General features: G+C 61.4%; 2 protein-coding genes across 2 annotated transcripts in view; one reads left to right on the top strand and one right to left on the bottom strand.

Moving 5' to 3' along the window:
* Positions 1-2,633, top strand: part of Mfsd10 (major facilitator superfamily domain containing 10) — a 4,099-nt gene extending 1,466 nt beyond the window's left edge. The window contains exons 2-12 of the mRNA XM_013023882.1: positions 101-197; positions 367-470; positions 586-744; positions 821-982; positions 1,233-1,341; positions 1,433-1,544; positions 1,650-1,758; positions 1,844-1,934; positions 2,009-2,056; positions 2,123-2,212; positions 2,342-2,633. Of these exons, the coding sequence (XP_012879336.1) occupies positions 101-197; positions 367-470; positions 586-744; positions 821-982; positions 1,233-1,341; positions 1,433-1,544; positions 1,650-1,758; positions 1,844-1,934; positions 2,009-2,056; positions 2,123-2,212; positions 2,342-2,457 (1,197 nt within the window). The 3' untranslated portion in view covers positions 2,458-2,633. The remainder of the gene's footprint in view (positions 1-100; positions 198-366; positions 471-585; positions 745-820; positions 983-1,232; positions 1,342-1,432; positions 1,545-1,649; positions 1,759-1,843; positions 1,935-2,008; positions 2,057-2,122; positions 2,213-2,341) is intronic.
* Positions 2,634-4,338: 1,705 nt separating this feature from the next.
* Positions 4,339-14,026, bottom strand: part of Add1 (adducin 1 (alpha)) — a 37,012-nt gene continuing 27,324 nt past the window's right edge. The window contains exons 9-13 of the mRNA XM_013023881.1: positions 13,731-13,820; positions 12,998-13,090; positions 9,050-9,206; positions 6,758-6,856; positions 4,339-5,179 (exon numbers count right to left, since the gene is read on the bottom strand). Of these exons, the coding sequence (XP_012879335.1) occupies positions 4,869-5,179; positions 6,758-6,856; positions 9,050-9,206; positions 12,998-13,090; positions 13,731-13,820 (750 nt within the window). The 3' untranslated portion in view covers positions 4,339-4,868. The remainder of the gene's footprint in view (positions 5,180-6,757; positions 6,857-9,049; positions 9,207-12,997; positions 13,091-13,730; positions 13,821-14,026) is intronic.

Below are 14,026 nucleotides of genomic sequence, written 5' to 3'. Positions count from 1 at the left end.
CCCTGACCCCGGGGAACCCGACCCGAGACCCCGCCCCTGACCTGGGAGGCCCCCACCGCACCCCCCTGGCCCTGGGAGACCGGCCCCGCCCCTCCCCCAGGACCCCCTGTACGGCGCCTGGCAGCGCCGGGTGGACTGGCTGGCCGCCGCCATCGGGATGCCTGCGGAGCGGAGGTACCACAGCGTCCTGTTCGGAGGTGAGGCCCGGCCGCCCCCCTCCCCGCCTCTGTCCGTCTGTCCCTCAGCCGCCTCTGTCTGTCCCCGGGTTCTTGCGTGGCAGGCCCGTGTCCCCAGGGGCCCCGCTGCCCCCCAGGCTGGCCCTGAGCGCTGGATGCCACGGCCGACCCCGACCTCCACCTCTCTCAGGTGTCCTAGGCTCAGGCTTCTCCCTCCTGCAGTTCCTGTCCGCGCCCCTCACCGGGGCGGCCTCCGACTGCCTGGGGCGGCGGCCGGTGATGCTACTGTCCCTGGTGAGCCTCGGGCCTCTGCGGGCTGGGGGGGAGAAGCGACCCCCGGGCTGTGGTCCGGCTCCTCGAGGCCGGGCAGCGCTCACACCACTCCCGACCCCTCCCTCTCCTCTGGCAGATGGGGTTAGCCGCCTCCTATGCTGTGTGGGCTGCTTCCCGAAGCTTCCTGGCCTTCCTGGCCTCCAGAGTGATTGGAGGCCTCAGCAAAGGGAATGTCAGCCTCTCCACAGCCATCGTTGCTGACCTGGCCTTGCCTTCTGCCCGCAGCCAAGGCATGGTGAGCGCTCAAGACTAGGCCAGGAGCCTGGGCCTGGGCCTGGGCCTCTGCCCAGCACAGACGGCTTTCTTCTCAGGCAGTCATCGGGGTGGCCTTTTCCCTGGCCTTCACACTGGGCCCCATGCTTGGGGCCTCCTTGTCGGTGGAGATGGTGCCCTGGCTCAGCCTGCTCTTCGCCCTCTCAGACCTGCTGTTCATCTTCTGCTTCTTGCCGGAGACTCTGCCTCCAGAGAAGCGGGTAGGGCCAGACCCAAGGCCTGGGGACTTGGGTCCCTGGGCATGAAGGGGCGTCCCAAGTGCCCAGCGCGGCTGACCTACCCCCTCCTGCTCTCCAGAGGCTGTGGAGCCCCCAATTCCTCCCTGTGTCCCCAAGGTCTCTGCCCCAGGGCTTGGCAGGTAGAGGAGGCCTGGCCGGCTGGCGGCCTACCTTGTGCAGGGCCCTCTGAAGCTGCCAGACCACCGCCCAGGCCTCCCACTCCCTCCCACAGGCCCCCTCTGTCGCCCTGGGCTTCCGCGCCGCGGCCAACCTGCTCAGCCCCCTGGCCCTGCTCCGCTTTTCAGCGGTCGCACACGGCCAGGCTGCGCTCCCTGGAAATAGTAAGGAGCCTTGCCTGCGGCCCGCAGCCCGCAGCACCACGCCCCTGGCCACCCACACCACCCAAGCCCCCTGTGTTTCCCGTCCCCGCAGAACTCAGCAGCCTGCGCCAGCTGGGCCTGGTCTACTTCCTGTACCTCTTCCTGTTCTCGGGTCTGGAGTACACGCTGAGCTTCCTGGCTCACCAGCGTTTCCAGTTCAGCAGGTGAGTCCATGCGGGGAGGCCCTGTCTGGGACCTGCCCCCCCCCCCGTCCCCCCCTCGCCCACCTGGGTGGCCCACAGGCCAGACCCTGACCCTCCACCTCCCAGCCTGCAGCAGGGCAAGATGTTTTTCTTCATCGGCCTCACCATGGCCGTCATACAGGGTGGCTATGCCCGGCGCATCAGCCCCGGCGGCGAAGTTGGAGCTGTGAAGCGGGTAGGGGTCCCTCCACTGTGGGGACGGGGTACCCGGGCTCATGGCAGGCCGCAGGGTTGGTCTTGAGGCCGTGTGCCCGCTGCAGGCCTTGTTGCTGCTGGTGCCAGCCTTCCTCCTCATCGGCTGGGGGCGCTCGCTGCCCGTGCTGGGCCTCGGGCTGCTGCTGTACTCATTTGGTGAGTGGCCAGGGCTGTGGGGATCCCTCCAGGCCTCTCCCCATGTTGACGGTGACCCCCCTGTTCCCTTCCAGCTGCCGCAGTGGTGGTGCCCTGCCTGTCCTCCGTGGTTGCCAGCTACGGTAAGCGCCCTTCTGAGTGGGGCCATGGGGGGGGGGCCCGTGTCCCTGACGCGTCCATCCCCACAGGCTCAGCAGGGCAGAAGGGCACTGTTATGGGCACGCTGCGGAGCCTGGGAGCCCTGGCCAGGGCAGCGGGGCCCATGGTGGCTGCTTCAGGTGAGGCTCTTTGGGCTTCTCTCTGGGCTGTCTGCTCTGCACACAGACACATACACACACCACCACCACCCGCCCGGCCCACCCGCTCCCAGGCCCACGTGGACGCTGCTCTCCACTGTCTCTCCACAGTGTACTGGCTGGCTGGGGCCCAGGTCTGCTTCTCCCTGTGCTCCGGGCTCTTCCTCCTCCCCTTCCTCCTCCTGCGGAGGGTGAAGCTTCCCGCACAGATGCCCAAGGCCCAGTAGCCAAACCCCACGCCTGCCCAGCAGGGCACTGGGTGCCAGGACCACTCCAGCCGCCGCCGCTGTCGCCGCCTTCTTCTGCGCCCACGGCCCCGGCCACTGCGGAGCCTCCACAGTTCTGTTCCTTGCCAGGGCCACGGTCTGTGTGTCTGAAGAACCAATAAAGCAGCTGTTTTGTACCAGTGCCTCTTCCAGGGTCCCAGGGTGGCGAGTGGGTGCCTCACCCCTGCCCAAGGAGAGTAAGCTAGAGCGGACAGCCGAGCCTCCCGCACTCCCAAGCTGGGTGCTGTGGCGAGCAGGGGTGAGGCGCAGGCCTCGGACGGCCGGGCCGTCCTGGTGAGGGGTGCAGCCACACTCCGCCGTCCTTGTCACGAATGCCGGCCCGTCTGCACGGGGTGGAAGTGACGTGGGAATCTGCTCAGACTCGGGGACGGGTGCCTCCCTCTGCACCCTGCCCGGCAGCAGGCTCCTGGGAAGACTTGGATAGAGTGTGGTGGTAGCGGGGCTGCCACCGGTGACACTTTGGGGGTAGGGGTGTGGCTCAGTGGCAGAGTGCTCACCTAGCGTGCGGGAAGCCCTGGGCTCCATTTCTCATTACCATATCCACCAAAAGAGCCAGAAGTGGGCTGGGAAGGTAGCCTAGGGGTAGAGTGCTTGGCTAGCATGCATGAAGCCCTGGGTTCAATTCCTCAGGATCACATACACAGAAAAAGCCAGAAATGGTGCTGTGGCTCCAGTGGTAGAGTGCTAGCCTTGAGCAAAAGAAGCTCAAGGACAGGCCCTGAGTTCAAGCCCCAGGACTGGCAAAAAGAAGCACTTGGGAATTCTAAGAAAATGTGAGTCTACGGCCATACCACCCTGAACGTGCCTGATCTCGTTTAAGAAAATGTGAGACAGACGTTCAGAAAAAACCTTAGAGAGCTGGGTGCCAGTGTCTCACGCCTGTCATCCTAGCTACTCAGGAGGCTGAGATCTAAGGATCACAGTTCAAAGCCAGCCCACGCAAAAAAGTCTGTGACTCATCTCCAGTGAACCACCAGAAAACCTGAAGTGGTGCTGTGGCTTAGCTTGAGCTGAAGAGCTCAGCAACAGCGCCCAGGCCCCGAGTTCAAGCCCCATGACTCACAGAAAAGAAACCTTGAAGAGAACAAAACACTAAACCACTTCTGAGATTTAGACAAGGAAGTTGCTTAAAGATCTTTATTTGTGAGTAAAACATGTTACAGAGGAGAGGAGGAGTGGAGCTGTCCCCAAGTCTGTTGTGGACGCAACTCTACTCCCTGTTGTGATACAAAGAATTAGACTACAAAAGTGAAAATCAAAGTCATTGCATATGTGGGCAGAGGGAGGGCGGGGGAGGGGCGAGAAGTCCTGCAGGAGGAAGACCTTCATTCCTGGCGGCGCAGCTGTGCGGCTGCCCGGGGCCTTCCTGCTGGCATGGCCGGTGGGATGCCAGCACCCAGGACTCAGCTCTACGGGGGCCTCTCGTGTGGGGTGTGGGGTGTGGGGTGTGGGGGTCCCATCAGGTTCCTCCACTTCTGAACTGGTCTCCCTGGCGAGCAGCTTCAAACCTGAATGCGAGTGGATGAGAGTCCCCAGCAGCCGCAGGGGGTCCCGGGGCGGGGCAGGCTTCCCCTTCCAGCCGCCTTTGACTGAAACCAGGGTGCCTCTAGGCTCGGGTAGGGGGAGACTAGATTTCAGCTGAGCGCCAAACCCTTCCCCAAATAGGAGAGCCTTCTGGGCCGCATGTGCCGCAGACTGCGGGAAGAACGCGACTGTGGCCTGTTGAGGCACAGGGGTAACATGCTCACCGGCGGGCGAGCATGCCGAGTCACGTGAGGTGAGGTGAGGGTCGGGTCGGGTCGGGTCGGGTCGGGTCTGCCCTGCCCTGCCCGGATTCAGAGGCCCCAGTCTGGCAGACTGAGCTCCTGGGTCCGGTGTGAGTTGTGGGGTCACCCGCAGGACCATGCATAGCGTTGTGTGGGTCATGCCAGCCCACGTGTTGTGGGGCTTCCTGTCCTGAACCCACCCCTTCACAGCAGCGGGGTGCCCCGTGCCATGGGTGGGCACAAGTGACCCCAGGATTGGGACTTGGTGTAGGGGCCCAGGAGACCACTGAGCAGAAGCCACGGCTGGTGCCACCACCACACACAGCCAAGCGGAGATGAACGGCATTCACGACAGCGACAGCGACAGCGAGGAGGGGTCACAGCAGGCGCTGCCGTAACCAGGGCCAGTCCAGGACCAGGCTTCAGCACGGCCACCCGTGTGCAGGAGGAGCAGAGGACAGGCCAGGGCCGGGGCGCGTGCCGACAGCAGGGAGTCAGGCGTGGGTGCGTGGGGGAGGGGGCCTGGCCTTCGCATTCTCTGACAGGAGAGGCAGGCAGGCGACCGGCTGGGCGGCGGACGGCCCCTCAGCAGTCGGCCTTCTTCTTGCTCTTCTTCAGGAAGGAAGGCGTGCGGAACTTCTTCTTCTTCTTGGATGGGGACTTGCCCGGGGAGCCGTCGCTGCCCGGGTCCGCTGCAGGCCCCTCCTCGGCCTCTGGGGCTGGGGCTGGCTCGGCGCTGGGCTCGGCGGGGACGGGGGCAGGGGGGCCCTGGGCTTCCTCCTCGGCTGCCGGGAAGCCCAGCGCTTCCGAAGGCTCATCAGGGGACAGGTCGGGGAGGGTGGGCTTGAAGGTGGCCGTGTCGCTGTCGTCCCCGCAGGCAGGCTCCTGTGGGAGATCTGGGGGGTGGGGGACAGGTGAGGGGTCTGCGCCATCTGGGGGGCCACCTGAGGGCATTTTATCCTAGTCTATGGGTTCTCCCAAGACCAAGCTGAGACGGTGTCTGCACGGCCTCAGGCCGGGCTGGGCCGGCCAGCCTTTGCATGAATGGGGACAAAGCAGACGGCGTCGGGGCGCGGGCGCAGGGCCAGCAGCGCGGCGGGGATGGGTGAAGCTGCTCGGTGCGAGCAGTCCCCAGACCGACAGCCGCCTCCCTCTGCAGCAGCAGAAAAAGTCTGGGACCCCGTGTGTAGCGTGGACAGCCAACCAGGTGAGGTCATTTCATCTGGGTGGCAACAGATTGAAGAGGCAAGGAGCAGACGGCAAGCCACGTTCACAGGTGAACTGCAACGTGAGAAGGCGCAGGGCTGCGCGCGGCCTGCTGACAAGGCGCAGGGGCTGCGTCGCCTGTCCTGACCAGAAGGGCGGCGCCCCGCGCAGCTGGCTATCAGGCAACGCCAGATACTTCTTCAAGACCAAGCCACACGCGAGGTCAGGGAGCAGCTGCGCCGCGCAGGGTTCGGGAGCCGCGCTCAGTGCGTCAGCTTCGGGAGGCTGGAGGCTCCCAGGGACACCCAACGCGGGCAGGAGGGCCGAGGGCACACAGGCGCCTGCCCACCCCAGCACATCGGCCCCTCTGCCAAGCTGGCTGCCGTGAACGTCCGAGAGAGCGGCCGCCTGCGCGGGCTCAGTAGAATGGCACCTGGCCAAGTGTCCCGCTCCATACACAGTAGCAGGCGGGGCTCCAAGGCCACCCCAGCCTGCGCCGTCAGAGCCCGGCCACTCACTCCCCGCCTCGGGCAATCAGAGGGGAGCCCCACGGCTGAGCAGAAGAACTGCCCACAGCCCAGAGTGCGCTGGGACGCTCTGGAGGGGGGGTGGGGAGGGCAAGCGCCGGGGCTGAGCACGACCAGGAACCCCCATTTTGATGTGAAGTCACAGAACACAAAACTTAGTACTTTTAGCAACAAAGAAGCGGGCGGAGCGCAGGCCGCGGCGGGAGGGGGAGCGGGCGCCGTGGAGCGGGCAGCGGGCAGCGCGGGCGCCGTGGAGCGGGCAGCGGGCAGCGGGCAGCGGGGGCGCGGTACTTACTAGGGCAAGAGGTATTCTTTAGCACATCCGGCTCCTGCTGTGAGGCGGCCACAAGAGAGAAAAGCACAAGTAGAGAATCTATGCATTCAGTCACAGCCATCAGGGTACACAAGAAAAGGCCGAGCCATTCTGGGAGGACACAGAATGGGGAGGGAGCCGCGGGCTTCCCAGGAGACATGAACGGACCAGACCGACGGACAGACCACAGACAGATGGTGCAGAGAGGCGCGGGGCACACAGCGCTCAGTAGACGGGGGTGCACACAGAGGGCACCACGGGTGCAAGCGGAGGGCACAGCGGACACCATGAATGACACGGGCCCCGCAGGGCACCAGCCCTCAGGAGTCCGGAGTGCGTGAGGACCACCGCCCGGCCCCCGCACCCGCACCCTGGAGGCCGTGCACCCTCCCTCTCGGAGGCTGCTGCGCACCACTCCCAGAGCTCACCTTCCTCAAGCTTCACGGGGGTGCTGGGGGGAGTGTGGGGGACAGCGGGCTGGTCTGGAAGACTCTTGTCTTTCTGTTCTCTCGTCTCACTGAGATTCTCTGTGAATGCACACAAAGTAAGACGGTCAGGGTGCGGAGCTGGAGACCCCTGCGCGCCTCCGGTCCTGAGCAGGAGCCTGGCCGAGAAGGCTCCAGGCAGGGCCGCCACTGCCGCGCCTCCTCCCAGACAACTGCAGCCGCAGATGCACCCAGCCCCCACCCACGTTCCAGAAAAGCCAACCCTGCAAACCAAGTCTGACTCCACTCGAGTAGAACTGCCTGGTGCCCTGGCACAGATGGGCGGCTGCAGCCGCAGCTCATCACCCGCAGAAGCTCACGTCAGTGCTGGGGCTTAGCTTCTCCTACAGGGCATTTCCTATCAACAGTTTAAACTGGCAACTACAATGATGTGACACACACTGGTGAGTACCAGAGGCAAACACACAGGAACTAGAACCGAAACCCTGAAAGACATTACACGCTCGCTCTCTCTCTCTCTCTCTCTCACACACACACACGTATATATGTGTGCATATTCACTCACACACATGCATATATGTGTGCATATACACACACACACACACACACACATATATATATACTAACTTTTTAAAAATCTATTTTTAACTTTTTATTATAAAGGTGATGTCCAGCTGGGCGCTGGTGGCTCACGCCTGTCATCCTAGCTACTCAGGAGGCTGAGATCTGAGGATCGCGGTTCAAAGGTAGCCTCGGTAGGAAAGCCCATGAGATTCTTATCTCCAATTAACCACCAGGAAACTGGAAGTGGTGCTGTGGCTCAAGTGGTAGAGCACTAGTCTTGAGCTGAAGACTCAGACCCAGAGTTCAAGCTCCATGACCAACAACAAAAAGAAAAAGTAAAAGGAAGGTGATGTACAGAGGGGTTACAGTTATGCAAGCCATAAACTACTTGCATTTGCAGATTTTGGATTAGCAGCTTAGGATCTCCAGGGCCCCATATTCTGAACAATACCACCACTTTGCTAAACTCATCAGGGCCTCTCCCAGGCAAGGATGGATTCCTAAGCTGGCTGCAAACCCCAAGAAGCTACTAAGACAAAGCCACAGGCCCCCAGGAGCACATAGCAGCCTCAACCAGCACAAGGAGCTGACTTTTGAAAGGTAGCCTGAGTTCTTTTTTTTGTTCTGAGACTGGAACTTGAACTCAGTATGGGACGCTTCCTCCCACTGGCTGGTGCTCTAGCACCTGAGCCACGCCTCTAATGCCAGTAACCAAGTTCCTCTTGCAATGCACTATGCTAAGCACACTGCCAAGGACTGGGGACCATGCAGGGGGGCCAGGCCCCGCCTGCAAGCACAGCCCATTGTGGGTAAATGCTGCACCTGATGCAGAAGAGCAGCCCAGAGCTCAAGCCAGCGCCCCAGGTCCTCAGGGCTACACCACAAAGACAGGTGGCAAAAAAGTACCGTGCACGATGGAAAATGAGTCACATTTCAACAGCACTTACGTCATCAGCTTGAGCTAAAATGACACTAGAAGAGTCAAGTGTAGAGCAAACCTACGGTTGTCCAAATCTAAGCTGGTCACACACAACCATGCTCCCACTTTCTGCCCAGCTTCCTCCACGGCGAGGGAGGGAACAGACCCATTTCTCAGGACTGACTGCAGCCTGAGGTAAGGACAGGGATGCTAATGTATCACAAGAGGCAAGGAGACCTCCTCTCTATAAACCCAGACAGACAGCATCCCGTAATGACCCAACTTGGTGACGTCTGTGAGTTAAGAATGCAGACTGCACCCCTGGAGCTCTCTGGACCTGTCCACCGGCTCCTGGCCAGTAGGGCGTCCCAGGCTCAGTCCCCGCACGGGCTCCACGGTCTCACGGCGTGCACACCGGTGCCGAGCGTTACTGCAGACCTCCAAGGCTGCACACTGCACATGTCCCGCCAGCTGACAGCGCCGCTCCTTCAGGCTGACACGGAACACCACTCAACCCCACTCACTCCCAGCCAAACACGAGGCCGCTGCCGCACGTGTGACTCTCCTCACACAGATCCAGCTGCGCAGCGCCCAGACCCGGGAGCACTCACCCTCCGAGCCCTTCGCCCAGACCCGGGAGCACTCACCCTCCGAGCCCTTGGCCCAGACCCGGGAGCACTCACCCTCCGAGCCCTTGGCCCAGACCCGGGAGCACTCACCCTCCGAGCCCTTCGCCCAGACCCGGGAGCACTCACCCTCCGAGCCCTTGGCCCAGACCCGGGAGCACTCACCCTCCGAGCCCTTCTGCTTGCGCTCCACCTCGCGGCGGTACTCCTCCAGCTCACGGTCGGTGAGTGCGTTGAAGGGGTTGGGGCCCGTGGTGCTCACAATGACGTGAGGCTGGTACTCCTTCTCAATGATGGCTTTGGAGGCGGTCACCAGCTCCCCCTGCGGGCGAAGAGGAGGCGCTGTGTGCAGGAGCCGGCCAGCCAGGCTCTCCCCACTCCCAAGGGGGCTGCAGGCAGGGGGAAGCAGGTAGACACCGGGGACTGTGCCACTGGGCCCTGGCTAGGCCACACGAAGCACGGCTGTGCGTGTGGAAACGTGGTTTCTATACACACAGGACTCAAAAAGAATGCCTACTGCACTACCCGCCAGGTCTCACACGCGCGGACCCCGCCCAGGGGTGCCCACCCCCTCCATTACTAGGGCAGCCCCCTTCCCTAGAGACTGCCAGGTCACACAAGCAGAGGCACTGTGTTCGAGGGCAGCTGCCGACAGCGAAGGGTCTCAAACATGAGGCTTGCGGAAGGAGTGAAAGACTGAGAGTTCGGATCAAAGAAAAAAGCAAGCGCGCAGCGTAAGGCGGCGGCGGCTGGCAGGCTGCTCTCGAGCAGGAGCACGCCGCAGAGGACTGCCGCTGCCGCCGCCGCCGCCGCCGCGGTGGACGTGGCGCCTGGCCACGGGGGCAGCCTCGGGCCACCGCCTCCCGCTGCGCTGAGCCACTTGGCCAGCCAGGACAGCACGGGAAGGTGCCCACGACGCCCTGGACGCGCACCCATGCGCACGCCACTTCACGGCGGTTGAAGAAACTGTTTAGACGCGGCTTGCACCTCTGTGCGTGTCTTAGGAGGTGAACCCCAAAGGGAGGCCGCGTCCAGCAGCGGGGTTCCTCGGACAATCAGCCGCACGGGCCGCTCCTGTTGACGCAGGGGCTGCACTCGGGGCTGGACTGAGTGACAGGGCCCAGGCCTGCTGAGCACTAACGTCTGGCACCCCGGGCCGAGTGCTCGCGAGGGCCTGCTGGAACCCAGGCTCTGGAGTCTGGAGACTTGGGGCCAAGCAGAGTCTGGGCTCTCCTGGCCTGGACTGAGGTCGCTGCCTTCTATTTCAGAGCAGTTGCTGCAGCAACACAGCAAACTGAATGTCCATCTGCTGCTCGCGATCCCGGCCAGGAAGGAACAAGCCCATCCCTGCCGCACACAGGCCGCAGCTCACCACCGGCAACAGGGCATCCGTCAAGACCCCTGGGGAGCAGGACCGAGCTGAGGGCCACAGGCAGTGGCCACACCAGGCGCTCTGAGGCCCAACAGCACATTTAACCTCCCGTTAAAGCCAGCAACTACCCATCATTTACTGTCATGAGGGAGCAAAGCCCTGTCCCAAGTGAGACAAGGTCTGACTACACAGCATAGGCTGACCTAGAACTCACGATACTCATATCAGGCCCAGGCCTGATGCTCCCGGGAGGAGAGGACCGGTGTCCTCTGGGACGGCTGCCCCTCCCGGCAGCCAGAGGCCGCACACGCGCTCTCCACGCCTCAGCCCAAGCCAGCTTCAAAGCAGACCCACCATGGGTAAGGCCAGCATGGAGACCTTCGCATTTGGGGAAGGACCGAGCGACACTTGAGACACCAAGGCACAGATGTGTGTGCGGCTGAGGAGCCAGGATATGGGCCCACCTGCCCCCGAGCTGCTCCGTGCTGCCTCTCTCCTGTCTGGTCCCCTCACCAGACCTGAAGCAAAACAGAGGCCCAGGAACGCTTTCTATACTTCACTGAGCTAGCTTGGGTAAAGCGACTGCTCCGCCACCAGAGCGCTGCACACCTGGGCTGGTAAGCAAACCTCTCTGAGCATCTACATCTGTAAATCGGCTCCCATGTGGTATCTGACATTCCTCGTGAACGAGACAGAGGCGGAGCTCTGCTCCTCTGACTCCTGACCCACAGCCGAGGGCCTGGAGAGGTCTGCCTGGCACAAGGACCACTCGATCCTCCCTGGCACAGACTTCACGCCTGCATCTCTCACCACTTGATCCACCTGGAAGAAATCCAGAAGGTGGAGGGAGTGTCTTGAAGATTCATGTTGGGAAAAGCAACTTTCCTTTCTGAACTGATACCTCCTCGTGCCTTCTGCAGTCAGTGACCCCAGCTGGGGGAAGGGCCATCAACAGTAAGGGAGAAGCCGGGCGCCGGGGGCCACGCCTGTCACCCTAGCTACTCAGGAGACTGAGATCTGAGGATCACAGCTCAAAGCCAGCCCCAGGCAGGAAAGTCTGTAAGACTCTGATCTCTAAGGCACCACCAGAAAACTGGAAGTGGCGCTGTGGCTCAAGTGGTAGAGCGCTCGCCTTGGTAGAGTGCCCAGGCACAGAGTTCAAAGAGTAAAGGAGAAACCCAAGGCAAAAGAAGTCCCCTCCAGAAAGCACCACTTCCTAAGTCCTGAATGCCGGTCCTTGCACTCTGGGATGGGAGCACTCCCCACAGCCCTCCTGCTCTACTCAGAGGAAACCCACTGGCTAATAAGCGCTCATGCTCCCAAGGGAGCAACAGAGAGAAAGGAAGAGAAGGAAGAGGAAGAAGAGGAAGAGGAAGGGCGTCCAGGAAGTTAAAGCATATCCTTGCCGAAAAATGAAACACGCACGGTCGGTGCAGGGTAGATGTAAGCACAAATGTGAGATTCCCATCTAGTAATCTGCAACTGGAGCTCGTCCCGAGCATGCCGCTCCGCAGTGAGCACGCACCTGGCACGCAGCACCACACGCAACGAGGACTCAGGCCAGCAAGTCGCCAGAAATTCAGTAGGATGATGTGCGGGGCTAGTTAACCCACAAGAGCGTGGTATCCTATCTGAGGGGACCCTACATCTTTTTATTGGGAGCACACCAGGTCTACACAACAAAGCTGTCCCTGAGTAATTGACCAGCCAAAAACACCTCCTTTAATACAGCAGCCTGGCTGCTTTATGATCAACCCTAACAAGACACAAACAGGATCCAATACACGCACTACAACACCAGAAAGAAGGGGCAGCAATGACCGTGATTCTGTCAGCCACAAGACTGCCCCAGACCAGCTCTGCTGCACACAACCACTGAGGCGGAGGGTCCACAGCACCAACACGAAAGACGAGCTGGCAGGAATCCCTTCACGAGTGGTGACGGGAAGCAAATTCTAAGGACATGGAAAAATGAGACCCACCAAATGAACAGCTAAATAGCCAAGTAATGCTATTACAGAGAACCTCGGCCGCCCCTGCTCCCGCTGGGCAATTAGAACACCACTACAGACGCCGCGTCCCACTGAGGGCGCGGGGCCCTTGGAGCAGAGGGCCAACAGCCAGCACTCTGAACCACGCGGCAGACACCTCCCCTCGTGGGCGCTGCTCCCAGAAACACTTCCCACCAACTGGACATGCTGGGTGTGCATCTCCACAGAGGAGTCACACGTCCTCAAAAGTGTCCCTCTCCTCTGAGACCTTCAACCATATTCTGAGACAGTGTCTACGTACACAGCTTGGCTGACCTCTAACTCATGACCCGACCTTCACAAAGCCAGGGGGCTCTGATCTCCCAGTGCTGAGCTAGCTTCTACCGGAAGGCTGTACAATGACTCAGCCTCCCACTGCGAGGTCACGTGAGAGGAAGAGGTGGTGTGGGCTCCGCTGCCACTGGCATCTAGTGGAAAGTCAACTCGGAAACCCAAAGGCACGCACCAACCATGTCACGTCACACGCGGACTTGAGAAATGACGGCTCTCGGAGTGCCCATTTCTCACTGGTTTATAAGGCTGAAAAAGGTGACAGCATGTCATCCTAAAGAATAGTCAGAACCTTTGACAACCTTCCAGAAGGCTTCAAGGTTCCTTTGCAGCTTTCGGTAACTGGGCCCACTGCTGACGAGGGAGGCAGGTGAGGGGCGCGCCGCAAACCACAGGGAGGAGGGGCAGGGCAGTGAGTACCTTTCTAACAGACAGAGATCTAGCGGGACTAAAGGTCTGCTCTGTGAGCTCGAGCCCTTCGATAGTTTCCGTACAGTCAGAGAGGGGTGCGTCCTGCAACAGTAAACTGAGTCATCAGAGCACACCAGGCTCAGCCTTAGATACCACCCGAGAGCGCGGGAGGAAGCCGGCTGGGCGCATGCAGCAGGACGACAGGCGTGCAGACACCAAACACAAAACTGGGACCCCAGCAGGGCCAAACTCACGGCCATCTACCCCTGCATCCCTACGCATCAGGTAGAGACAGCGTCTTACACAGTCGCTTAACAAAATGCATATGAATGTGAACTGCATTCACAGCGCCCACCCCTCCACCCAAGCAGCACTTGGTTGCAGACAGGAGTCTGGGCCCCATCCAAGGTTCTTCAACCCACCCTGTGCTAGCATGTACCAAGGCCCCTGCTGACACCAGGACCCAGCCCCAAAGCTGGAGGCCTTCCACCCCTTCGCCCCTCACGAAGGCATGCACTACAAGGAGCAGAGCTGGAGGGTGGACGCGCCCCACATGCTTAGGCTCAGTGGAGAACTCAGAGATACCAGCTGGGCTCTTTCTATCAGGAGGATTTTTAACAAAGATAGCTGCTTGACTAGAATACTTACCTCATGGTGTCATTCGCTCCCAAGAGAGGAGCGACTCTGGAGCAGGCGGTCTGAGCCACCACCCACTAATGTCACAGACACTCTGAGCGCTCACCTGGACGAGGCTCCTGTCCATCACCACACCACATAAAACCTGGGACTGAGGACCAGCCGTCTTAATGTCCTGTAAGTTCTGCTCTCGAATCTAAGAAGGGAAAGAGGGGACAAGGGCGTCAGCAGTGCAGAAACCCCTCTTGAGTCCCGCCAGTCCCACTGTGCACACACTCGGGCCTCGAGACACACAGGGCAGAACTGGCGCGGCCCCCATCACTCCCCGCGGCCCCCATCACTCCCCGCGGCCCCCATCACTCCCCGCGGCCCCCATCACTCCCCGCGGCCCCCATCACTCCC

This window comes from Dipodomys ordii, unplaced genomic scaffold (assembly GCF_000151885.1).
Source record: "Dipodomys ordii isolate 6190 unplaced genomic scaffold, Dord_2.0 Scaffold71, whole genome shotgun sequence".
Classification (NCBI taxonomy): domain Eukaryota; kingdom Metazoa; phylum Chordata; class Mammalia; order Rodentia; family Heteromyidae; genus Dipodomys; species Dipodomys ordii.
Note: the sequence above shows the minus strand (reverse complement) of the source record. Positions and strands in the feature narration are given on the sequence as shown.